Raw genomic sequence first — 26557 nt, 5'->3', positions numbered from 1 at the left:
AGTGAGAGCAGCTGAACGATCTCTCCTCAGTGTGAATGCGCTGGTGGGACACCAGTTCTCCAGAGCTTTTGAATCCGCTCCCACAGTCAGAGCATTTAAAAGGTCTCTCATTGGTGTGAGTGAGATTGTGTCTGCGCAGGTGGGATAACAGAGTGAATCCCTTCCCACACACAGAGCAGGTGAACGGTCTCTCCCCGGTGTGAACTCGCTGGTGTATCCGCAAGTTGTATAATGTTCTAAACCTCTTTGAGCAGTGAGAGCAGCTGAACGGTCTGTCCTCAGTGTGAATGCGCTGGTGGGACACCAGTTCCCCAGAGCTTTTGAATCCGCTCCCACAGTCAGAGCATTTAAAGGGTCTCTCATTGATATGAGTGACTCGGTGTGTCTTCAGGGTGAATGACTGAGTGAATCCCTTCCCACACTGAGAGCAGGTGAACGGTCTCTCCCCAGTGTGAACTCGCTGGTGAATCTGCAGGTTGGATGAAGTTCTAAATTTCTTTGTGCAGTGAGAGCAGCTGAATGGTCTCTCCTCAGTGTGAATGCGCTGGTGGGACATCAGATACTGAGAGCTTTTGAATCCACTCCCACAGTCAGAGCATTTAAATGGTCTCTCATTGGTATGAGTGAGATTGTGTTTCTGCAGGCTGGATAACTGAGTGAATCCCTTCCCACACACACAGCAGGTGAATGGTCTCTCCCCAGTGTGACTGCGTTGATGAGTTTCCAGATCAGATGGGATTCTGTATCTCTTCCCACAGTCCCCACATTTCCACGGTTTCTCCATGGTGCGGGTGTCCTTGTGACTCTCTAGGTTAAACAATCAGTTAAATCTCACACAGAACACGGGTACAGTCTCTCCCCGCTGTGAATGCTGCGATGTATTTTCAGGCTGTGTAACTGGTTAAAGCTCTTTCCACACTCAGTGCACTGGAACACTCTCACTCGGGTGTGTGTATCTCAGTGCATTTCTAGTCACAGTGATGTTTACAATCTTTTGAAGCCAAGAGGCCAAACAAACATTTCTCCTGCTAGATTCAAAGGCCGATGATATTCAGGTCTCAAGAAATCGAGTCACTCTGTCAGATCTCGATGTGATGTTGGAGATTTCTGTCTGATTTCTCCTTGTCTAATATCCTGTAAGTCAATTTAGAAAAAAAACATCACAATTCAGAATATGATCGAAATTCAAATCGACATTTCTAGTTTCTATGGAGCATTCATTAAAGACACAGTCATGGAGCATTAAACTTGCCGAGCAGGGCCTCCCGTATCAGCACACAGGCAGCTGCTTTGTGAGACTGCCAGCAGTACAGACAAGTCAGAGATAAGGGTGTCCTCAGAAGTGGGATTCATTGTGAAAGCTCAGGGACGGTTGATAAGATGCAGCAATTCTATGATTCTAATGAACATTCTTTCCTCTCCCATTCCCCAAAAGCTGTAAATCTCCATCCCACACACTCTCCCTCCATTCTCACTCTGCTGTATCTAATATTCACCCTCCCAATTCTCCTGAAGGTGCTGATTGAGGCTGATTGACAGATCCATGCTCACTGCTTCCTGTCCAGCACAGAAATCAGAACAAATAGGAGCTGCAGTCAGCATTCGACCCATCGAGTCTGCTCAACCATTCATTGAGATTATTGGCTGATCTACCTCTGCATTATTTTCCCCACACTGCCCCCATATCCATCGATATCTTCAATATCTAGAAACCTATCAATCCCTCTCTTGAAAATTTTTGATGACTGAGGCTCTATAGTCCTCTGGGGTAGAGAATCCAAAACATCACCACATCCTTGAGTGAAGAAATCCTCATCTGAGCTTTCTCTCCATTTTCCAGCCTGTTCCCAATAATTATTGACTCCCTTGTCATTCAAAAACTGTCTAACTCATCCTTGAATATATTCAATCCCTCCACTGGTCCCTATGGAAGAGAAATCTAGATACTAACAATTCTCTGAGGGAAGAGATTGTTGGAAATATATAATATAGCTGCAGTCCAAAATTACACAGCCAGATATAACAAGTGTATTTCATTACAGGGCTATAAATAATATATCTAATCTGTACCATATAACAACAGGGGAGTGGATAGCCTCGCGGTATTATCGCTAGACTATTAATCCAGAAATTTAGCTGATGTTCTGGGGACCCGGGTTCAAATCCTGCCACGGCAGATGGTGCAATTTGAATTTAAAAACAAAATCTGGAATTAAGAATCTACTGATGACCATGAAACCATTGTCGATTGACCAAAAAAACCCATCTCGTTCATTAATGTGCTTCAGGGAAGGAAATCTGCCGTCCTTACCCAGTCTGGCCTACATGTGACTCCAGAGACACAGCAATGTGGTTGACTCTCACCCAGCTTCTGAAATGGCCCAGCGAGCCATTCAGTTCAAGGGCAATTAGGGATGGGCAATAAATGTTGGCCCAGCCGGCAATGCCCGTGTCCCAAGGATGAATTTTTAAAAAATCAACATCAGACACGTCTCTGTCCTATATTAGTTTACTGTCCCCTTTAATATATTTCAGAAATTAGATGGGCACATGAATGAAATAAACTTGCAGGGGAAAGGGAATATAGAAAGGGAATGGGACTGACTGGATTGTTCTATAGAGAGTCGGCATGGATTCGAGTTACTGAATGGACTCCTTCTGTGCTGTAATGACTCAATGAGTGAAAATATATAACATTGCTTCAGTGTTACATTACAAGATGAGAAATAATAATAAATGTACTTTGTTACAGAACCATAAATAATATATCAAATCTACAATATAACAACACTAGGCATATCTCTGTCCTATATTAATTTATTGTTCTCTTAAATGTCAGCCATCTCCTGGGGAGACCTGCCCTTTAATTGTGAACATTCGGAAAGGGACCATCCTTTTAGCCAGACAAATCAATGTGTCAAGCTGAGGGAGCAAAGGATGTCAATGTCTTTAAGAGAGAGAGAGACCTGGGCCAACCTTTCCAGAGTCTGCAGCCTCCCTGGATTCACTTCCTTTCCCTTCAGTTGCTGCAAGTCTCCAATTTCCCCCAGAATGAGAAAAGAATTGGAAAGGGGATAAAAGAAAGTGTTTTACTCACAGATGTGGGAGACAGAAAGAAGTTTGAGTCTGTGTCTGAAGCTCAATCTTCATTCGGCGAGAACAGCAGCAGCAGCTTCGCGGGTGAACAAACTCATTGTCTGGTTTCCGCATTCAGAAAATGGGGGGCTCTGGTTGGCTGCAGGAGAAAAGTACCTCCGGTCCTCCAACTCTTCCCATTGGTCAATACCTCAGCGTGCTGGTGGGAAGGGGCGGGCAGCCCTCCGCACATGCGCAGCTTCCCCTCTCCCTTGGACATGCGCAGTCCTTGGCCGGGGGGTGGGGGAGATCACCGAGCGGCTTCCCGCTCTGGCCGGAGCCGCCAGCCGGTTGCCTGGAAACCTTGGCTCGAGGAGGTGCAAGGGGAGGGGAACAATGGGTGGGTGCGGGTCTCCCGCGTCCGCTCGCCGAGCCTGCGCACTGGAACCCCAGGACGTCATCGCGGAACAGGCTGATGTCTATTGGCTGATTCAGGTAGGGCTCCGTTGTGACGTCACCGTGCGGAAGTTGTCCAATGAGCTTCAGAGTGAAACGTCCTCCTCTGCACGCGAGGGGAAATGGCGGCGCAGATCTCCAAGAAGCGAAAGTTCGTGGCGGACGGCATCTTCAAGGCCGAGCTCAACGAGTTCTTGACCCGCGAGTTGGCCGAGGACGGCTACAGCGGTGTGGAGGTGCGAGTCACACCCACCAGGACCGAGATCATCATCTTGGCCACCAGGACTCAGAATGTGCTGGGTGAGAAAGGACGTCGAATCCGTGAGCCGACTGCTGTTGTTCAGAAGCGGTTTGGTTTCCCAGAGGGAAGTGTTGAGCTCTATGCCGAAAAGGTTGCCACTCGAGGGCTTTGTGCTATTGCTCAGGCAGAGTCCCTGCGTTACAAGTTGCTCGGAGGCCTGGCTGTACGTAGAGCCTGCTATGGTGTTCTTCGCTTCATTATGGAAAGTGGAGCCAAGGGCTGTGAGGTGGTAGTTTCCGGAAAACTCCGAGGCCAGAGAGCCAAGTCCATGAAATTTGTTGACGGTCTGATGATCCACAGTGGTGATCCAGTGAACTACTATGTTGATACAGCTGTGCATCACGTACTGCTAAGGCAAGGTGTGTTGGGAATTAAAGTTAAGATCATGCTTCCATGGGACCCAAGTGGTAAAATTGGACCCAAGAAACCTTTGCCTGATCATGTCAGCATTGTTGAGCCCAAGGATGAGATCTTGCCAACTACACCCATTTCAGAACAGAAGGGAGGCAAACCAGAGCAGCCTGTGATCCAGCAGCCTGGACCAGTTCCAACTGCATAGTTGGTATGTCAGCGTCTAAAGAAACTTTTAATTTTCTGTATTTTGTTTGAATAAAACAAAAGAAAAACCATCTGGGAGGAAATCAATGTTTCCCCCTTTCCATTTCATTTCTCACTCTGGGGGAAATTGGGGACTTGCAGCAACTGAAGGGTAAGGAAGTGAATCCAGTCTGTATATTCCACACATTGTTACTCCAGTCAGATAGACATATATCTGTCTGGCCGCCTGCATGGAGATTTCCAGCTCTCTGTGTCCAGGACAGGCGATTCCCTTCTTTTTGAGGTCTGCCCCTTTTGATCTATCCCTCATTTAATTTAATTTGGTTTACTTGTTTTGCCAAAAAGATTAACAGAATGTTTATTTGTCCCTCAGTTGATTTGATTTAGTTTAATTGTTTTACCGAAAAGATTGACAGGAAGCCGTGAGCATGGATCTGTCAATCAGCCTGAATCAGCACCTTCAGGAAAATTGGGAGGATGAATATTAGATACAGCAGAGTGAGAATGGAGGGAGAGTGTGTGGGATGGAGATTCACAGCTTTTGTGGAATGAGAGGGGAAAGAATGTTCCTTAGAAACTAGAATTATCTGTTCTGAATTTCTATCTTGTACTGAGTGATGACTTTTGTAAACTTCTTTTACAGGATATCAGGTGATGAGGATTTACAGACAGAAATCTCAAACCAAACGTCCTGTCCTCACTCAATTCATCAGGATCTGATTATCATTGGCCTTTGAATCCAGAAGAAGAAATGTTTCTCTGTACCGTCTGCTGCAGAAAGTTTTAAACATCGATGTGAGTGGCAAATCACCGAGACACACACATACTCGAATGAGAGTGTTCCAGTGCACTGACTGTGGAAAGAGCACCTTCAGGAGAATTGGGAGGGTGAATATTAGATACAGCAGAGTGAGAATGGAGGGAGAGTGTGTGGGATGGAGATTCACAGCTTTTGGGGAATGAGAGAGGAAAGAATGTTCCATAGAAACTAGAATTGTCTGTTCTGAATTTCTATCCTGTACTGATTGTGATGACTTTTGTAAATTGTTTTTACAGGATATTAGAAGAGGAATCACACCGATAAATCTTATCTATCACATCTCGATCTGACAGAGTCACTCGATTCCTTGGATACTAAATATCCTCAGCCTCTGAATGGGAAGGAGAAATGTTTGACCGGTCTGTCCACTGCAAGATTTTAAGCAGCAGTGTGACTGGAAAAACACCGGGACACAAACACACACCCGAGTGAGAGTGTTCCAGTGCACTGACAGTGGAAAGAGCTTTAACCAGTTACACAGCCTGAAAATACATTGCAGCATTCACAGCAGGGAGAGACCATACCGTGTTCTCTGTGTGGACAAGGCTTCAAATGATTGACCTGCAATGATACAAGGAGACCGACAATTTGGAAAAACCGTGGAAATGTGAGGACTGTGGGAAGAGATACAAAGCACCCTCTCTACTGGAAGCTCATCGGCGCAGCCACACTGGGGAGAGGCCGTTCACCTGCTGGGTGTGTGGGAAGGGATTCACTGATTCATCCACTCTGCAGAGACACCAGCAAGTTCACACTGGTGAGAGTGCATTCACCTGCTGTCAGTGTGGGAAGGGATTTACTCAGATATCAAGCCTGCAGACACACCAGCGAGTTCACACTGCGGAGAGGCCATTCACCTGCTCTCAGTGTGGGAAGGGATTCACTGAGTCATCCAACCTACAGAGACACCAGCATGTTCACACAGGAGAGAGGCCATTCAGCTGCTCTGCATGTGGGAAAAGATTCACTCAGTTATCTCAATTGCAGGCACACCAGCGAGTTCACACTGGGGAGAGACCGTTCACCTGCTCTCAGTGTGGGAAGGGATTCACCCAGTTATCCAACCTGCAGACACACCAGCGAGATCACACTGGGGAGAGGCCATACAGCTGCTTTCAGTGTGGGAAGGGATTCATTCATTTATCAAACCTGCAGACACACCAGCAAGTTCACACCGGGGAGAGGCCATTTACCTGCGCCGTGTGTGGGAAGGGATTCACTCGGTTATCCACCCTGCAGTCACACCAGCAAGTTCACACTGGGGAGAGGCCATTCACCTGCTCTCAGTGTGGAAAGGGATTCACTCAGTTATCTAATCTGCGGAGACACCAGCGAGTTCACTCTCAAGAGAGGCCGTTCATCTGCCCCGTGTGTGGGAAGGGATTCACTCGGTTATCCACCCTGCAATCACACCAGCGAGTTCACACCGAGGAGAGACCATTCACCTGCTCTCAGTGTGGGAAGGGATTCTGTGATTCATCCACCCTGCTGACACACCAACAAGTTCACTAGTGAATATGGGGATTAGATTCTGCTGTTATTGTTTCTGCTCTCAATTACATCCAGGACTGCATTTTGTTCATTCTTGGCCAATGGGGAGGGTCGGAGGGTTTCTTTCTGCTGGACTGGCCGGTCTCATGACTTTGCCTCCAGTGGGCTGATGCTCTTCGAGTCTTGTTGCGAATCCCTGGTTTCAAATTTCACAAGGGTCACAGAGTGACAGGGTGTTAGGAAATTCAGAGATATTTCATCAGCATTTATTTTTGAAATCCCCCAAATGCCCATCCAATTTCCTTTGTAATTGTTTATAGTCTCCACTTCCCCCACCCTCGTAGGCAGCGAGTTGCAGGTCATTACCATTCACTGCATCAAAATATTCTCCCTCACATCTCTTCCTGCATCTCTGACCCAAAATCTTCAATCTATGTCCCCCTCGTCCTTGTCCCGTCAGCTAATGGGAACAGCTTTTCTTTGTCCACCTTATCTAAACCTGTCAGAATCTTGTCTACCTCTATCAAATCTCCCCTCAACCTCCTTTGCTCCAAGGGGAACAACCCCAGCCTGACAGCGACAATAAAGAACAAACTAACAGAATATGTTAATACCTGAAATTAACTGTGGAGGTCGAATTTCTGTTTTAAAAATATTGCAAACATATTGTCCTGGACAATAAAGGAATTTGAATAACTCACCTTGAATGTGGGTGAAATGTGTTATGATCCAGGTCAGAAATCCAAGGTGTTTTAGAAAATCAGCCTCGCCATAAGATTTGCACTCGAGTGAGTGTAAGGTGTTTCACTCCAGGTACGATTCAAGTGACCCACTAGGAAGCTTTTATCAAACAAAGTTAATTTAAGAACACAGTTAAAATATAATTAGAAAAAATAGCATAACTTTTACCAATTGCAATAAAAAGCAACCATGATCTTTCTTATATCAACCAGTGCAGCTTAGTGTTCCAAATCAAATAATCCCTACAAATATACACCCCATTCTAGGTTTTGCACAGAAAGCAGGTATGCTCACGTGATGCTGGATTTGGCAGCTTTTTAACACCTGCTGTGAATTAGCGCTTAAAATGTTGAATTCAAACTCTGCCTTCCCTGTCCTGGAACTTCCAAAACCGAGAGAGAGAGAGACTGCTTGCTTCTATCTTCCAGCTGGCAACTCTCAGGCAGCGGAATCTTCATTCTAGAGAGAGAGACGACAAACACTGCTTTCAGTTTGCAGTCCAGACAGCTTGTGACAAAATGAAACTAAAACTTTCTCCTGTTAAAAAAAAACTGTCCAAAGACAGCACTGACCTTTCAATCAGGCTCCACCCAACAATTCCAAAAGGATCATAAAACGCCAGGTCACTGTATTAGCCCAGGCTGAAAATAAACAAGATGCCCATTACATTAGCTTCATTATATTCATAGAATAGAATCCCAACAGTACAGAAGGAGGCCATTCAGCCCATCAAGCCTGCACTGACAATAATCCCAGCCTTTCTCCGTAACCCCACCTGTTCACCCTGCTAATCCCCCAGAAACTAGGGTCAATTTCGCATGGCCAATCAACCCAACCCACACATCTTTGGACTGTGGGAGGAAACCGGAGCATCTGGAGAAAACTCACGCAGACACAGGGAGAATGTGCAAACTCCACACAGACAGTGACCCAAGCCAGGAATCAAACCTGGATCCCTGGTGCTGTGAGGCAGCAGTGCTGACCACTGTGCCACCGTACTGCCATGTTGTTCTTTGTATTAGCTGAGTTGTAAATCAGTGAAGGCCAGCATAATATTTGGTCTGTGAAACACTCCGACATCCATGAACTTTGTTTTAAAGAAATCCACATTTGAAAGCCTGGTTACTGCATGAAATATCAGACCATAACAGGGGGAGATAAGAAAGACAGACACTCACTTTAATCCTTTCGTCAGCACATCTGAGAGTTAAGAATGTGCGACATGATTTTGGGATACCGGAGTGAGTGTACAGATGTGATTTGTTACATGTGAAAAATAACAAGCCTAAATTCATGGTGAGATGGAGTGAAGAGCGGGTCCCAAACACACACACAGCTACTTGAGACACAGCAGGAGATGAAATGGTTAAAGTGGCCAGGGGATTGAGACAACATTGTGACATCATCAAGGCACTGACACACACTCCAGAGAAACTGAGTTCAAAACAATCAGGATCCAATTAAACACACTGCACATGCTCACAAAGTGAGGAAAATTAAAATAAAATGGATAATATTATAGATTAGGACAATTAAGGGCTTGGAAGAAATAATACTGAGTAAGAACTGTCCACAACTCGGATAGGGGTAAAGAGAGAGCTGGAGAATCTTTTACATCCATGCTTGATCTGTTGCTTGAAGCATCTGTCCTTATGTACGAGTAACCTAGAACTCACAGTGCTCCTTCAGAAGAAAAAAAGATCGATCAGATGTTACCCCAGGCGGGGCCAGAACAGAACTGGAAAATAACGGAGTGAAATTGAGTGAGGAGTCAGCGACATAATTTTCCTCCCCTTCAAGGTGTGGACTTTAAGAATCCTGGGAGATCCCCTACTTGGGATTTTCTTGCTAATTAGTGAATCTATGACTGGCTGTGCATTTATATTGAATTTGATTGTTACACTTCTCCTGTTTTTATTCCTGTTGTGATTACGCTCGGGGTAAGGATGGTTGACAGGTGACAGGATGGGAAATTGTGGTTTGGGTCATTGACCAAATGTTTTATTGATCTGAAAGGTGTAAAAGTGGCCAAACTTCAGCAGAAATCCAGCAGAGCTGAGAACAGATGACTTGCTGTGTGGGAACAGGGAGATAAACAGCTCCCAGAGGACAGAGAAAACAGGAGTGCCTTGAATCCTGGATGACACCTGTGTGTCACGGCCACCATGTTTTCACTGTTTGGCATGGGAATGCTGACTCCCTGTACCAGGGACGGAGCGTGGGAAGACAATTGTTTGAGAGTTTGACGTGGCTTGGGTAGGTACAGATGGTTCAATGACAGGTTTTGTAATTGATCCGTTCAAACGTTGGCTCGGCAATGATTGGGTTAAATCAGTCTTCATAGTCTTTGTGATGTAAAAAAGTAAAAGGAGGGATTCCCCGAGCACAGAGATTTGTCGAGGTTTTACATATTGCATTGACTGGTGCCATGGCATCTGGGGCAGAGCAGGGAGCATTTCCGTGGAGATGCTGCTTCTACCCAGAGTGTAATGGTAATGCTGCTGCACTTTGATACGACTGCTCAGACATTAGCCTGTGTCAGCTCTTATTGATACTGAATAAAATCTAACCACTGTCACCAATAAGGGTTATCACTGGGAATCATTTCAGAGTTTGGGAAAAGGGGAGAAAGGGTTAATTGACTCCCTGAACCCCATTTTCTAACATCACTGAGTCAAAAATAAAATCCCATCTCCCCCTCTGGCTCCTTTGCCAATGACCTTAGAGGGACTCACTTTCTGTTAAAGAGCCTGCCAACCCCTCTCACCCACTTTCCCTAAAGTGCATCAATCTCATCAGGAAAAGTCCAGAACAATCAAATATTTTTACTGATAAAAGTTTATTAATGAAACAGAACATGGTTAAAACAAACAGAAAATGACTTGAGGATCAAAGACAACCAGAGTAAAAGGATATTCACAATGTTCTGGACACAACTGGATTCTCTTCAGCTCCTCTGTCCCCTGTTCCTGTGACTCCCCGCTTTGGACACAGGGACACTGAACCCCGGGGGTTCCGTCACCATCAGCCCCGGTCACCCCCTCCCGAGCCCCGATTGGTTGGAGGCCCATTTCCCAGTCAGTCCTCCAGCAGCTTCCTGTCTCTCTATTAGTGCGACGCCCAGGGCAGTTTCCCAACTGACATGCAGGCCCGTTAATCTCAGCTAAATTCAGCCCTCAGCTCCGTCGCCTGGCTGTCATTGACACGAGCAATAGGGAGACAGAAAGGAGCCCCAGGCTCAAATGGAAAGTCGAAACTTGTGGCTCTAAACCTTCAACATTTGTCAGTCAAATCCATCTTATTTATACTGGAGTCGTTACGATGAGATTAATTGAAGTGTTCGGCCAGTCAGCAAGCTCGAGAAGCACTGATTCCAGATTGTTCAATACTTCTACCTTGAATCACAAAAGCTTCTCACTTTATCCCCTTCCTGAACTGAATTCCATCATCCTGAGCAGCTGTGGGTGTCACCTCTCTGTGTAAACTCCTGCCCCTTTTTATAAGGCTCTCTCATTCCTTATTGTGGGTCAATTCTTTAATGGTTGAGGATCGCTCTGTGATGCAGTGAGTGTTTATCCGGTCAATCAATGTTTCTGATGTCAGTCGGAACGTCCATCGTTACTTTTCACCTGTTTCTTACTCTGTGTTTTATAAAAATAAAGTTTATAAACTTTTACAGAATGGTCAGCTTTAAGTTTCTGTAGTTGGTGATGAGGTCATCCAAAGGTCAAAGCCTTTCTCTTTTCTCCTTCCTGTTTAACTCAGAGTTATCTGGAATATTCCATTCGGGGGGAGGTGGTGGGAATGTCGCTGGCCAAGTAATGCAGAGACACAGCAAAGGATCCGGGGACAGGCAGCTGGTGGGATTTGAATTCAGTGAATCAATCTGGAATTATATAAAGTTAGTCTCAGAAACGGTGACCATGAAACTATCGACTGTTGTAAACACCTGTCCGGTTCACCCTATTAATGCTCCCTATTAGGGAGGGAAATCTGCCATCCTTACCCGGTCTGGCCTACATGTGAATCCAGACCCACACAGCGATGTGGGTGAATCTTAACTGTCCCACTGAAATGGCCGAGCAAGTCACTCCGTTCAGGGGCAATTAGGAGCTGAGCAACGTGTGCTGGGGCTTTGCCAGCAGTGTCCACATCCCAGGGAAGAATAAAGAATATTCCACGGAAAGTGATGGGTGATTTGAAATGAATTGAAAGTAGGTCAGGAGGTGCTCGTATCGTCCAGAGCTGCTTTTCAATGGATCCTCCTGTTTAAAATAAAAACACATCAGTGTGCCCCTTTCCCAGACACAGTTGACCTTGGAATATCACAATGCTGTTTTTAAACATTCCTATGTTAAAGAATCAGTCATTTAGAATTGTGAAACAGACAGAAATTAAATGTTCCGTTTTTCCTGGGATCCTCCTGTGCCTGGCACCGGTGTCCTGAACAAGGTTATTAACATTCTCTGGGTTAAAGGTTCCTCCTGGTTCTTGCTGTCTGTTGTGTCCTTTGTCACAGTCGGTACCAGGACATTTCTATTGAAAGGTTGTTAAGAAATTCCAGTGAATTCCAGCCCCTTGTGTAACGTTCCATTTGGTGTGCGTCAGATTCAGAGATGTCCACGTGTGTGTGAAAAGGGTTCTGGGTAAGGGTTTTAACCCTTCTTTCCCCGTTAGTAACAATGAGCCCTGTATTCAATTCTAAAGTATAAAGTCCTCATTAGATATCAATTCTACCTGTTATCTACATTTCACCAACCAGTCTATATTTTCATCACAGGACTGCACTGGGAGCACCGTCAACATCTTACTGACTTGATTGATTTTATCGAGGAGGTGACGAAGGTGATCGATGAGGGTAGAGCAGTGGATGTTGTGAACATGGATTTTAGTAAGGCTTTCGACAAGGTCCCTCACGGTCGGCTCATCCAGAAGATTAAGATGCATGGGATTCACGGTCACTTGGCCACTTGGATTCAGAATTGACTTGCCCATAGAAGTCAGGGAGTAGTGGTGGAGGGTGTTTTTCTGACTGGAGGTCCATGACTAGTGGTGTTCTGCAGGGATCTGTACTGGGACCTGCGCTATTTGTGATATATATAAATGACTTGGATGAAAACGTGGATGGGTGGGTTAGTAAGCTTGCAGACGACACAAAGCTAGATGGAGTTGTAGATAGTGTAGAAGGTTGTCAAAGGATACAGTGGGATGTAGATCAGCTGCAGATATGAGCGGAGAAATGGCAGATGGATTTTAATCCAGACAAGTGTGAGGTGCTGCACTTTGGGAGATCAAATATTAAGGATAAGTGTACAGTTAATGTACAGAGGGATCGTGGGGTTCAAGAAAGTTCAAAGGAGATGTGAGGGGCAAGTTTTTTTTACAGAGAGTGGTAGGTGTCTGGAATGCGCTGCTCGGAGTGGTGGTGGAGGCAGATACGATAGGGGTGTTTAAGGGGGTTTTAAATAAGCACATGAATATACAAGGAATAGAGGAATATGGACCAAGGACAGGCAGAAAGGAATAGTTTAATTTGGCATCATGTTCGACACAACATGGTGAGCTGAAGGGTCTGTTCCTGTGCTGTGCTGTTCTACGTTCTATTAGTGATCTCCATTTAGAAAAAGGAAATAGAGGCACTGGAGAAGGAGCAAGAAAGATTCACAAGAATAATCCCAGAACTGTAATCACTTGTGAACTCACTGGTGTTTCACCAAGTTTGCTGACTGAGTGAATCCTTTCCCAGTCAGAGCAGGTGACCAACCTCTGCCTGGTGTGAACTCACTGGTGGGACATTAGTTCCCAAGAACTTTTGAAGCCACGCCCACATTTAAAGGGTCTCTCCTGGGTGTGAGTGAGATTGTGTTTCAGCAGGCTAGATAATTGAGTGAATCCCTTCCCACACTGAGAGCAGGTGAACGGTCTCTCCCCAGTGTGAACTCGCTGGTGTGTCTGCAGGTTGTATGATGTTCTAAACCTCTTTGAGCAGTGAGAGCAGCTGAACGGTCTGTCCTCAGTGTGAATGCGCTGGTGGGACACCAGTTCTCCAGAGCTTTTGAAACCACTCCCACAGTCAGAGCATTTAAAGGGTCTCTCATTGGTGTGAGTGAGATTGTGTGTGCGCAGGTGGGATGAATGAGTGAATCGCTTCCTACACACAGAGCAGGTGAACGGTCTCTCCCCAGTGTGAACTCGCTGGTGTCTCCGCAGGTTGAATAATGTTCTAAATCTCTTTGTGCAGTGAGAGCAGGTGAACGGTCTCTCCTCAGTGTGAATTCGCTGGTGGGACACCAGATACTGAGAGCTTTTGAAACCACTCCCACAGTCAGAGCATTTAAAGGGTCTCTCCTGGGTGTGAGTGACTTTGTGCTTCAGCAGGTAGGATAACTGACTGAATCCCTTCCCACAGACAGAGCAGATGAATGGTCTCTCCCCAGTGTGGCTGCGTCGATGAATTTCCAGCTCAGATGGGATTCTGTATCTCTTCCCACAGTCCCCACATTTCCACGGTTTCTCCATGGTGCGGGTGTCCTTGTGACTCTCCAGGTTAAACAATCAGTTAAATCTCACACAGGACACGGGTACAGTCTCTCCCCACTGTGAATGCTGCGATGTATTTTCAGGCTGTGTAACTGGTTAAAGCTCTTTCCACACTCAGTGCACTGGAACACTCGCACTCGGGTGTGTGTATCTCAGTGCATTTCTCGTCACAGCGATGTTTACAATCTTTTGAAGCCAAGAGGCCAAACAAACATTTCTCCTGCCAGGTTCAAAGGCCAATGATATTCAGGTCCCAAGAAATCGAGTCACTCTGTCAGATCTCGATGTGATGTTGGAGATTTCTGTCTGATTTCTCCTTGTCTAATATCCTGTAAGTCAATTTAGAAAAAAAAATCACAATTCAGAATACGATCAAAATTCAAATCGACATTTCTAGTTTATGGAGCATTCATTAAAGACACAGTCATGGAGCATTAAACTTGCCGAGCAGGGCCTCCCGTATCAGCACACAGGCAGCTGCTTTGTGAGACTGCCAGCAGTACAGACAAGTCAGAGATAAGGGTGTCCTCAGAAGTGGGATTCATTGTGAAAGCTCAGGGACGGTTGATAAGATGCAGCAATTCTGTGATTCTAATGAACATTCTTTCCTCTCTCATTCCGCAAAAGCCATGAACCTCCATCCCACACACTCTCCCTCCATTCTCACTCTGCTGTATCTAATATTCACCCTCCCAATTCTCCTGAAGGTGCTGATTGAGGCTGATTGACAGATCCATGCTCACTGCTTCCTGTCCAGCACAGAAATCAGAACAAATAGGAGCTGCAGTCAGCATTCGGCCCATCGAGTCTGCTCAACCATTCATTGAGATTATTGGTTGATCTACCTCTGCATTATTTTCCCCACACTGTCCCCCATATCCATCGATATCTTCAATATCAAGAAACCTATCAATCCCTCTCTTGAAAATTCTTGATGACTGAGGCTCTATAGTCCTCTGGGGTAGAGAATCCAAAACATCACCACGTCCTTGAGTGAAGAAATCCTACCTCATCTGAGCTTTCTCTCCATTTTCCAGCCTGTTCCCAATAATTATTGACTCCCTTGTCATTCAAAAACTGTCTAACTCATCCTTGAATATATTCAATCCCTCCACTGGTCCCTATGGAAGAGAAATCTAACAATTCTCTGAGGGAAGAGTTGTTGGAAACATATAATATAGCTGCAGTCCAAAATTACACAGCCAGATATAATAAGTGTATTTTATTACAGAGCTATAAATAATATATCTAATCTGTACCATATAACAACAGGGGAGCTGATAGCCTTGTGGTATTATCGCTAGACTATTAATCCAGAAACTTAGCGAATGTTCTGGGGACCCAGGTTCGAATCCTACCACGGCCGATGGTGGAATTTGAATTTAAAAACAAAATCTAGAATTAAGAATCTACTGATGACCATGAAACCATTGTCGATTGACCAGAAAAGCCCATCTGGTTCATTAATGTGCTTTAGGGAAGGAAATCTGCCGTCCTTACCCAGTCTGGCCTACATGTGACTCCAGAGCCACAGCAATGTGGTTGACTCTCAACCAGCCTCTGAAATGGCCGAGCGAGCCATTCAGTTCAAGGGCAATTAGGGATGGGCAATAAATGCTGGCCCAGCCGGCAATGCCCGTGTCCCAAGGATGAATTAAAAACATCAGACACGTCTCTGTCCGATATTAGTTTACTGTCCCCTTTAATATATTACACGACCCAATTCTCCTGAAGGTGCTAATTAATGCTGATCGACACTCACCATTTCATGTTCCTGACAGATCGTAAGAAATAGTTAGAAATTCAGCCCACCAAGCTGTTCAATTGAATTTTTTTTATTCATTCATGGGACATGGATGTTGCTGGCTGGCCAGCATTTATTACCCATCCCTCGTTGCCCTTGAAGGGCAGTTGAGAGTCAACCACATTGTTGTGGTTTTGGAGTCACATGTAGGCCAGACCAGTTAAGGATGGCAGATTTCATTCCCTGAAGGACATTAGTGAACCAGATAGGTTTCTCCGACAATCGAAAGGGTTTCATGGTCATCAGTAATTTCTTAATTCCAGATAATTTTAATTGAATTCAAATTCCACCAGCTGCTATGGGGTGGGATTGTTGTCGGTGCTGACTCGATGGGCTGAATGGCCTCCTTCTGTACTGTAGGATTTCTATGATTCTATGACAGGATTCAAACCCGGGTCCCCAGAACATTAGCTGAGTTTGTGAATTAATAGTCCAGCAATAATACCACAAGGCCATCGTCTCCCCATCAAGATCATGGCTGATCTGATTGTGATCTTAACTCCACTTTTCTTCCTGTCACCCTTGACTCCCTTTTCGATCAAAAATCTCTGTATTTTGAGTATATTTAATGATGCAGCCTCCACTGCTCTCTGGGGAAGAGAATTGCAAAGACTAACGGCCCTCTGAGGGAAGACATTTCTCCTCCTCACCATCAGAAATGGGGGACTCTTTATTTTGACAATCTGCCGACTAATTCTAGAATCCCCAACATTGGAAACATCCTCTCTTCATCTATACTAATCACTACCTCACAATCTGATGTCAATACTATGATCACCTCTAAACTCCAGTCAGTACAGGCCCAAACTTTCCTCCCAAATCAACACCTTCATCCCAGGTATCAGCCTGCAGATCCTTCTCTGAACTGACAATGACAGAGAGGTGATCAGGGAGGGCAGGGGTGAAACAAAGCAATGGATGGACATGGATTCAGATCCACAGTAACGGAGTCACACCAGCCCCAGAGACGTGGAACCAGAGTACAGATAACAGAGCACAGCAGGAAAATTCAAAATTATAGGTAAATGTTCAATAATACTCACCTCTGAAACAATTTCACTGTTTTCTAATTTAAAACCTGCAGCTGGAAAGATGTCAGAAGCACTGGAATCAGAGAAAAATTGCAATCTTCAAATATTCTAACTCCCTGCAGAAGGAGATTACAAGAGTCATATGTTAATTGTGGCTTGAAATTAAGAGATACACATTTTTGGGGGCTTGAGATTGCTGTAAAAATCCTCTTCTTCTAACCATCTGTAAAAGGAGATTCCAAAATCACAGAATCTCTGCAGTGCAGAAGGAGGCCTTTTAGCCCATCGAGTCTGCACCAAGTTTCTAACAGAGCACCTTTACTCAGGCCCTATCCCTGTAACCTGATGTACGTACATCACTAATCCTTTCCTTCCCCCTCATCTTGGGACACAAAGGGACAATATAGCATAGTCGATCAACCCACTCTTTGGAGTGTGGGAGGAAACCAGAGCACCCAGAGGAAACCCACACAGACAGAGGGAGAATGTGCAAACTCCATACAGACAATCACCCGAGGCTGGAATTGAACCGTGTCTCTGGCGCTATGAGACAGAAGCGCTAACCAGTGTGTCACCCCCAACAGTCATTTGTCAGACCTGAATATAAATATGTAGCATTCTCCCCTCCTGTTTTCTAGCATAAGATTACTTAAGATGGAATATACTTACATTGGAAGCAATTCAGACAAGGTTCATGAGCTGATTTCATGAAGGGGTCTGTTTTATGAGGAAAGGTTAGGCAGGGTGCATCTGTGCTCATTGGATTTTAGATAAATGAGATGTGATTGTTGGAGTGAAATTAAGACTGTGACCTTTGAAAGTTAATGCGTACGTGACTACAGGGACCGGCTGCACCCAGCACTTATCCTGTGGTTAACAAAGATCATTCTGTTGCTGAGTAAATAACGAACTAACAAAGAACAATGCAGCACAGGAACAGGCCCTTCAGCCCTCCAAGCCCGCGCCGCCCCCTGGTCCAAACTAGACCATTCTTTTGTATCCCTCCATTCCCACTCCGTTCATATGGCTGTCTAGATAAGTCTTAAACGTTCCCAGTGTGTCCGCCTCCACCACCTTGCCTGGCAGCGCATTCCAGACCCCACCACCCTATGTGTAAAATATGTCCGCCTGATATCTGTGTTAAACCTCCCCCCCTTCACCTTGAACCTATGACCCCTCGTGAACGTCACCACCGACCTGGGGAAAAGATTCCCACCGTTCACCCTATCTATACCTTTCATAATTTTATACACCTCTATTAAGTCTCCCCTCATCCTCCGTCTTTCCAGGGAGAACAACCCCAGTTTACCCAATCTCTCCTCATAACTAAGCCCCTCCATACCAGGTAACATCCTGGTAAACCTCCTCTGTACTCTCTCCAAAGCCTCCGCGTCCTTCTGGTAGTGTGGTGACCAGAACTGGACGCAGTATTCCAGATGCGGCCGAACCAACGTTCTATACATCTGCAACATCAGACTCCAACTTTTATAGTCTATGCCCCGTCCTATAAAGGCAAGCATGCCATATGCCTTCTTCACCACCTTCTCCACCTGTGACGTCACTTTCAAGGATCTGTGGACTTGCACACCCAGGTCCCTCTGCGTATCTACACCCTTTATGGTTCTGCCATTTATCATATAACTCCTCCCTACATTATTTCTACCAAAATGCATCACTTCATATTTATCAGGATTGAACTCCATCTGCCATTTCTTTGCCCAAATTTCCAGCCTATCTATATCCTTCTTGTAGCTTCTGACAATGCTCCTCACTATCTGCAAGTCCTGCCAATTTTGTTTCGTCAGCAAACTTACTGATCACCCCAGTTACACCTTCTTCCAGATCATTTATATAAATCACAAACAGCAGAGGTCCCAATACAGAGCCCTGCGGAACACCACTAGTCACAGGCCTCCAGCCGGAAAAAGACCCTTCCACTACCACCCTCTGTCTTCTGTGACCAAGCCAGTTCTCCACCCATCTAGCCACCTCCCCCTTTATCCCATGAGATCCAACCTTTTTCACCAGCCTACCATGAGGGACTTTGTCAAACGCTTCACTAAAGTCCATATAGACGACATCCACGGCCCTTCCCTCATCAACCATTCTGGTCACTTCTTCAAAAAACTCCACCAGGTTAGTGAGGCATGACCTCCCTCTCACAAAACCATGCTGACTATCGTTAATGAGTTTATTCCTTTCTAAATGCGCATACATCCTATCTCTAAGAATCTTCTCCAACAACTTCCCCACCACGGACGTCAAGCTCACCGGCCTATAATTACCCGGGTTATCCTTCCTACCCTTCTTAAATAACGGGACCACATTAGCTATCCTCCAATCCTCTGGGACCTCACCTGCGTCCAGTGACGAGACAAAGATTTGCGTCAGAGGCCCATCGATTTCATCTCTCGTCTCCCTGAGCAGCCTTGGATAGATTCCATCAGGCCCTGGGGATTTGTCAGTCTTCAAATTCTCTAACAAACCTAACACTTCCTCCTTTGTAATGGAGGTTTTCTCCAACGGTTCAACATTCCCCTCCGAGACACTCCCAGTCAACACATCCCTCTCCTTTGTGAATACCGATGCAAAGTATTCATTTAGGATCTCCCCTACTTCTTTGGGCTCCAAGCATAATTCCCCACTTTTGTCCCTGAGAGGTCCGATTTTTTCCCTGACAACCCTTTTGTTCCGAACGTATGAATAAAATGCTTTGGGATTCTCCTTAATCCTGTCTGCCAAGAACATTTCGTGACCCCTTTTTGCTCTTCTAATTCCCCGTTTCAGTTCTTTCCTACTTTCTTTGTACTCCTCCAGAGCTCCCTCCGTTTTTAGCTGCCTGGACCTACCATACGCCTCTCTTTTCTTTTTGACCAGTCCCTCAATTTCCCTGGTTATCCACGGTTCTCGAATCCTACCCTTCCTATCCTTCTTTTTAACAGGCACATGCCTGTCCTGTAGCCCTAACAACTGTTCCTTAAAAGACTCCCACATGCCAGATGTGGATTTACCCTCAAACAGCCTCTCCCAATCAAGAGCTGCCAATTTCTGCCTAATCCCACTAAAGTTAGCCTTCCCCCAATCCAACACCTTACCCTTGGGACACCACTCATCCTTTTCCATCACTATCCTAAATCTAACAGAATTGTGGTCACTATTTGCCACATGTTCCCCTACCGAAACTTTGAAGACCTGACCGGGCTCATTCCCCAGTACGAGGTCCAGTATAGCCCCCTCTCTAGTCGGGCTATCTACATATTGTTCCAAAGAACCCTCCTGTACGCATTTTACAAATTCCTCCCCATTCAGAGTCCCTGCTTTCAGCGATTTCCAGTCTATACCAGGGAAATTGAAGTCTCCCACTACAACAACCCTATTTTTCCTGCACCTATCCAGTATCTCCTGACATATCCGTTCTTCCACTTCCCTTGGGCTGTTGGGGGGCCTGTAGTACACCCCCAACATAGTGACTGCGCCCTTCCTGTTTCTAAGCTCCACCCAGAGTGACTCGTTACACGACCCCTCTGAATTGTCCTCCCTCTGCACCGCTGTTATATGCTCTCCAACTCTTTTGGCCCCTCCTCTGTCTCACCTAAAACACTTGTACCCCGGAATATTCAGCTGCCAGTCCTGTCCCTCTTTCAACCAAGTCTCTGTCACCGCAACCACATCCAAATTCCTCGCATTAAGGCCCTAAGTTCATCTGTCTTACCTGCTACGCTCCTTGCATTGAAGTATAAGCACTCCAGACCTCCAGGCCCAGTGAGGTCATCCTCCCCCAGAGTGCTCGTCTTCTTTGCCAGCCTTGTCCCAGCCCCAAGCTCGTCCCCAGCCTCTACACTTGTAGACCTAATATTTTGATCCCCTCCCCCCGCCATACTAGTTTAAACCCCCCCGAACTGCACTAGCAAAATTCTCAGCCAGGATATTCGTGCCAAAGAATCAAATGCCCTCATGGGCTTGTCTGGGATTTGAACCCGGGACCTCTCGCATGTTAATGGACAGCGATACCCTAAGCGAGAATCATACCCCTAGATCAACGAGCCTGTACTCGTTTGAGCTACATCCTGTTATTGTATAAAAAATAGGGAACAGACATAAAAAACCAGACCACGAAGTCCAGATGGTCAGCTTAGCTTCAGATAAAGTGGAACCGAAACTTGTGGGTTTTTGTTAATGGTTGTTTTTGAAGGAATGCGATTGGAGGTCAATTGTTGCTGGGGGAGCCCAATTGTCTAAATACAGGTAACCACCCAAAGCTAACTACGAAGTACCGCTAATGTCTGTATGATTAAAGTGTATAAAAGACGGCGAGCCGCCGCTCCAAATTGAGGTGAAAGGCAGCATCCATTAACCCGGCCTGTCAGTCAATGACTCAAACATTGTCTCTTCTGGTCACCCAAATCCTGAAGCTCCGCCCACTGGCCGCGCATGCGCCCTGCTCCCCGCTAAACAAAGATGGCGGCCGCGGCATTGGGCCTGATCCCGGATAAAATCCCCGCAGCTGCAAACCCGGGACCGGAAGGCTCTTATTCAGGCCTTGCAACCTACAGCAGATGTTTATGAAGCCTCTGTTCCCTCCCCACCCCGACTCCCGGCTCCATTCCTCCCTCCGCCCCACCGATTCTCACCCCTTGAAATAAGCATCTCCACACTCGCAGGGCTCCGAGCAAAGTGGCACTGCGTATGCCCCAGATACAACGTTGCGCCTGCGTACTGGGCTCCTGTGGAGTGAATAGGGCACTTTCACACCCGCAAAGGATGCTGGGTAATAACTGCCATTGAAACCTCATACAGTTAATTCAAAATAACATTGTTAGCATTTGAGGTAAATTAATGAAATATTGAGAATTGGTGATCTGCTGTGCTCCATTTCTCAAAGTTCTGCTGCAGGACCATGCAATGGTTTCAAAGCTTTTATACCGTTTCCCCTCTCACTCCTTTTATGGCACTGATTCTGGCTGGGTTCAATCGCACAGTCACTGGTTCTTCTCTCTGTCCCTGATACTGAATATTCACTCTTTTCGAGAATGATACAGCGCAAATAGAAACCATTTGGCCCATTATGTCTCTGCTGGCTCTCTGGAAGATCTATTCAATTAATTCCACAGCCCAGCTGGTAGAGTCAGAACAATGCATATCTGCTGTAGTAATCTGAGACCTTAATGGAAAAGGGTTTCCACAGTTAAGCATATCAGGTGCCTGGTAGAATTTAGTTGAATGTTTCTGCAGATCCCATATACTGCAGTGACATTATCCGAAAGGGCCAAGGGAGTATTCCAGTGTGTTAACCAGAATACTCCAGGGCACAACCTCAGGCGAAAGAGGGCACAACCTCAGGCTAAAGGGACGATCCTTTAAACAGAGATTAGGAGGAATTTCTTCAGCCAGAGATTGGTGAATCTGTGGAACTCTTTGCCACAGAAGGCTGTGGAGGCCAGGTCATTGAGTGTCTTTAAGACAGAGATAGATAGGTTTTTGATTAATAAGGGGATCAGGGGTTATGTGGAAAAGGCAGGAGAATAGGGATGAGAAAAGTATCAGCCATGATTAAATGGCGGAGCAGACTCGATGGGCTGAGTGGCCTAATTCTGCTCCTATGTCTCATGGTCTTATGGCTAAGAGTGGATGAATTTGGAATTACAAAGAAAAGGCATTCATATCCTGAATTTTCATAATTATCACTTGTCTGGGATGTTTCAGTCTGAAAGAATCCCATGTACTTGTCAGGTGAGAGGTCATGTCCAAATGACCTGAGAAAGACAAATCACTGTTAGATTGCACTGGGGTTTATGTGATCAGGTTTTGGTTTTATGAACAAGGTCTGTATCAGACTGGAGCTGTGTCTTTGATTCTCCACAACAGTTGTAGTATCCTTACTAAATATCCACCACAACCACAACAGTCCGGAAGACTGAGGTTATTGTGATCACAGCCCTTCAAATTGGATGCACAAATTCTTTCCCACATGGAGCAGGTGAATGGCCTTTTCCCTATGTGTGTACATTGAGGAGGCAGTGGCATAGTGATATTGTCACTGGAGCAGTAACCCAGAGACCCAGGGCAATGTTCTGACCATGAAACCATTGCTGATTGCTCACTAACATCCTCTGGGGAAGGAAATCTGCTGTCCCTCTCCCCACCCTATACCCGTAATCCCATACATTTAGCATGGCCATTCCACCTCGCCTGCACATCTTTGGAGTGTGGAAGAAACCGGAGCACACGGAGGAAATCCACACAGACACAGAAAGAATATGCTTGCTCCACACAGGTTGAAATTGAACTCAGATGTCTGGATCTGTGAGGCAGCAGTGCGAACCACCATGCCACCTTGCTGCCCAAATAGGAGACCAAAAGTCTCCTTGGGAGACACCAAGTTCAAAGACTTTGGAGAGGAAAGGGAGGCTGGAGATGGGGCCATAATTTGCAAGCAAAGTGGGATCAAAAGGGTTTTTTTTCAGAAAGGGTGATATTTGTGTATTTAAAAGTGAGAGGAACAAAACCAGAAGAGAGGGAGAGAATCATTAACAATATCAGCCAATATGGGGAAGTTGGATGGTCAGCAATTTAGTGGAAATAGAGTCAGGGCAAAACAGGAAAGAAACTGTTGAAAGATGTGGGTTCGGGGCTCAGACAGGGAGAGGCTTTAGACACATTAGTTTGGCTCAGTGGGAGGGTGGAAGAGAGGGAAGCAGTAGGGGCAGCTGAATGGGTTGGCTCAATCCTAGTAACAAAGAAGCTCCATGAGTTCATCACACTTTTTGTTGGGGGTCAGGATGGAGGAGACAGGGGAGAGGGAGAGCCATTCGAAAGGAATGGACTTGATGAGAGAATAAAAAGTTTCAACAGATTGTTTGTTTAACATAAAAGCAGATTTATTTGACTTTCATCCAGGACATTAGTATTTATATGTGGGCTCAAATTTATTTACATCAGAGGTGAATGACCACAATCAACATGTTTGTGATTTGTGATAAACAGCAGAATCAAACTCCAGCAGTCACTTGTCAACTCGCTGATGGCTCAACAGGTTGTATTTCTGAGTGAATCCCTTTCCACATTTGGAGCAGGTGAACGGCCTCTCCCCAGTGTGAATTCGCTGGTGGACAGTGAGTTGGGATGGTCGCCTGAACCCAGTCCCGCAGTGAGTGCACTTGAACGGTCTCTCATCAGTGTGACCACGTTGATGAGACATCAGATCGCTGCAGCTTTTATAGCATTTCCCGCAGTCTGGACATTTAAAAGGTCTCTGCTCACTGTGAACACGTTGATGGGACACTAGATTGCTGGAACTTTTACAGCACTTCCCACAATCTGGACATTTGAACGGTCTCTCATCGGTGTGAACTTGCTGATGTGCCATGAGGTGTGATGTCCGAGTGAATCCCTTCCCACAGTCAGTGCAGGTGAACGGCCTCTCCCCAGTGTGAATTCACTGGTGTTCAGTGAGTTGAGATGACCACCTGAACCCAGTTCCACAGTGAGAGCACCTGAGCGGTCTCTCATCAGTGTGAACACGTTGATGGAACATTAGTTCCCTGGAACCTCGACAGCACTTCTCGCAGTCTGGGCATCAACACGTTGATGGAACATCACTTCCTTTAAACTTTTATAGCACTTGTCACATTCTGGACATTTAAATGGTCTTTCCTGTGTGTGAACTCGCTGGTGTGTCTGCAGGGTAGATGACTGAGTGAATCCCTTCCCACACTCGGAGCAGGTGAATGGCCTCTCTCCCATGTGAACCCGCTGGTTCTCAGCAGGTTGAATGACTGCGTGAATCGCATCCCACATTCAGAGCAGGTGAATGGCTTCTCCCCAGTGTGAGTGCGCTGGTGTGTCAGCAGGTTAGATGATTGAGTGAATCTCTTTCCACACTCGGAGCAGATAAATGGCCTCTCTCCAGTGTGAACTCACTGGTGTGTCAGCAGGGTGGATGACTGAGTGAATCCTCTCCCACACTCAGAGCAGGTGAACAGCCTCTCCCCAGTGTTACTGTATTGGTGAATTTCCAGCTCAGACAGGTCTCTGAATCCTTCCCCACATTTCCACGGTTTCTCCTCAGTGTGACTGCACTTGTGTCTTGACAGGCCAGATGATTGTCTGAATCCTTGTCCACACACAGGACACGTGTACAGTTTTGCCCCATTGTGAACGGTGCTTTTTCCTTCCATGCTCAAGGTTCAGTTATATTCAGGTTACCATAAATTGGGCGACTCAGTCAGATCCTGATGTGATGTTTGGTTTGAGTTTCCTGACTGCAAATCCTCCCCTTCCAAATCTCTGTGAAATTGATTTAAAACAGTGAAAAAGGAGTGAGAGAGATCCCACAAAAACACAAAGGCAGGTTGTGAAATTGAGCTGGATGAATCTGGTCATTTGTGGGGCCGGCACCAGGAAAAAGTTACCATGGAAACTGCTGGATTGTCATAAAACCTCAACTGGTTCACTAATGCCTTTCAGGGAAGGGAATCTGCCATCCAGTCTGGGTCTACACAAGGCTCTGGCCTCAATGGATGGAGAGAGAGGTGGGGGCAAAGGAGGGACTTTATGTATCTACAACTCAACCAGTGGTTTGAACCTTAAAACCGTTAACCTGCACACCGAGAAGGATCAGGGTAAGAGGTGTATGTGAACACCATCATCTCCAAATTCCCTCCAATTTCACACACCATCCTCCCTTGTCTGACATCCAGGACTGGATGAGCAGTAATTGCCTTTGTTAAATATTGGAAGATGAAGGCTATCATCTTCAGCCCTGCAACAAATTCCACTTCCTAACCACTGACTCCATCTGTCCCCATTGCGACTGTCTGAGGCTGAACCGGAGTCTTCACAACCTCAGTGACATGTTTCACTTCAAACTGAGCTTCCAAACATATCCTCATAGAATCTACAGCACGGAGACAGGCCCTTCGGCCCAAACTGGTCCATGCCCACCAAAAATGCCCATGTGAGCTAACTCCATTTGGCCCATAACCCTCTAAACCTTTCCTATCCATGGATCTGTCCAAATGCCTTGTAAATGTTGACAATGTCCTTGCCTCAACCACTTCCTCCGGCAGCTCATTCCACATACGTACCACCCTCTGTGTAAAAAAGCTGCTCCTCAGGTTCCCATTCATTCTTTCTCCTCTTAACTTAAACTTATGCCCTCTAATTCTTAATTCCCCAACCCTGGGAAAAAGACTGAGTGCATTCAACCTATCCATGCCTCTCATGACCTTACACACCTCTATAAGATCACCCCTCAGTCTCCTACGCTCCAAAGAAAAACGTCCTAACTCATCCAATCTCTCCCTATAACTTGAGTCCTGGCAACATCCTTGTAAATCTCTTCTGCACTCTCTCCAGTTTAGTAACATCTTTCCAAATCAAGGTGACCAAAACTGAGCACAATATCCCAGGTGCAGCCTCACCAAAGTCCTGTACAACTGCAACATAACTTCCCAACTTCTATACTCAATGCCCTGACTGATAAAGGCCAGCATGTCAAAAGCCTTCTTCACTGCCCTATCTACACGTGACGCCATCTTAAGAGAACCGTGCACCTGAACTCCAAGGTCCCTCTGTTCCACGATACTCTCCGAGGTCCTCCCATTCACCGTGAAAGTTCTACCTTGGTTTGACATTCCATGATGCAACACCTCACACTGATCTGTATTTAACTCTATTTGCCACATCACCACCGACACTACCTATTTCCACCTCAGTGACATCGCCCCACTTTGTCCTGG

At 45.9% G+C, this 26557-nt stretch overlaps 2 protein-coding genes and 2 pseudogenes across 3 annotated transcripts in view; 3 read left to right on the top strand and 1 right to left on the bottom strand.

Moving 5' to 3' along the window:
* LOC144480751 (uncharacterized) overlaps positions 1-6722 on the top strand; it is a 29909-nt gene extending 23187 nt beyond the window's left edge. Inside the window, exons 4-5 of the mRNA XM_078200330.1 lie at positions 5134-5185; positions 5787-6722. Coding sequence (XP_078056456.1) covers positions 5134-5185; positions 5787-6722 — 988 coding nt within the window. The remainder of the gene's footprint in view (positions 1-5133; positions 5186-5786) is intronic.
* Positions 1-26557, top strand: part of LOC144480750 (uncharacterized) — a 112115-nt pseudogene that overhangs the window by 54168 nt on the left and 31390 nt on the right.
* LOC144481031 (uncharacterized) overlaps positions 1-26557 on the bottom strand; it is a 57981-nt gene that overhangs the window by 26103 nt on the left and 5321 nt on the right. The gene's annotated exons all lie outside the window — the stretch shown is intronic.
* LOC144481040 (small ribosomal subunit protein uS3 pseudogene) lies at positions 3648-4459 on the top strand (annotated as a pseudogene).

Source organism: Mustelus asterias, chromosome 30 (genome assembly GCF_964213995.1).
Source record: "Mustelus asterias chromosome 30, sMusAst1.hap1.1, whole genome shotgun sequence".
NCBI lineage: Eukaryota > Metazoa > Chordata > Chondrichthyes > Carcharhiniformes > Triakidae > Mustelus > Mustelus asterias.
This window is presented reverse-complemented; position numbering and strand designations above follow the sequence as displayed.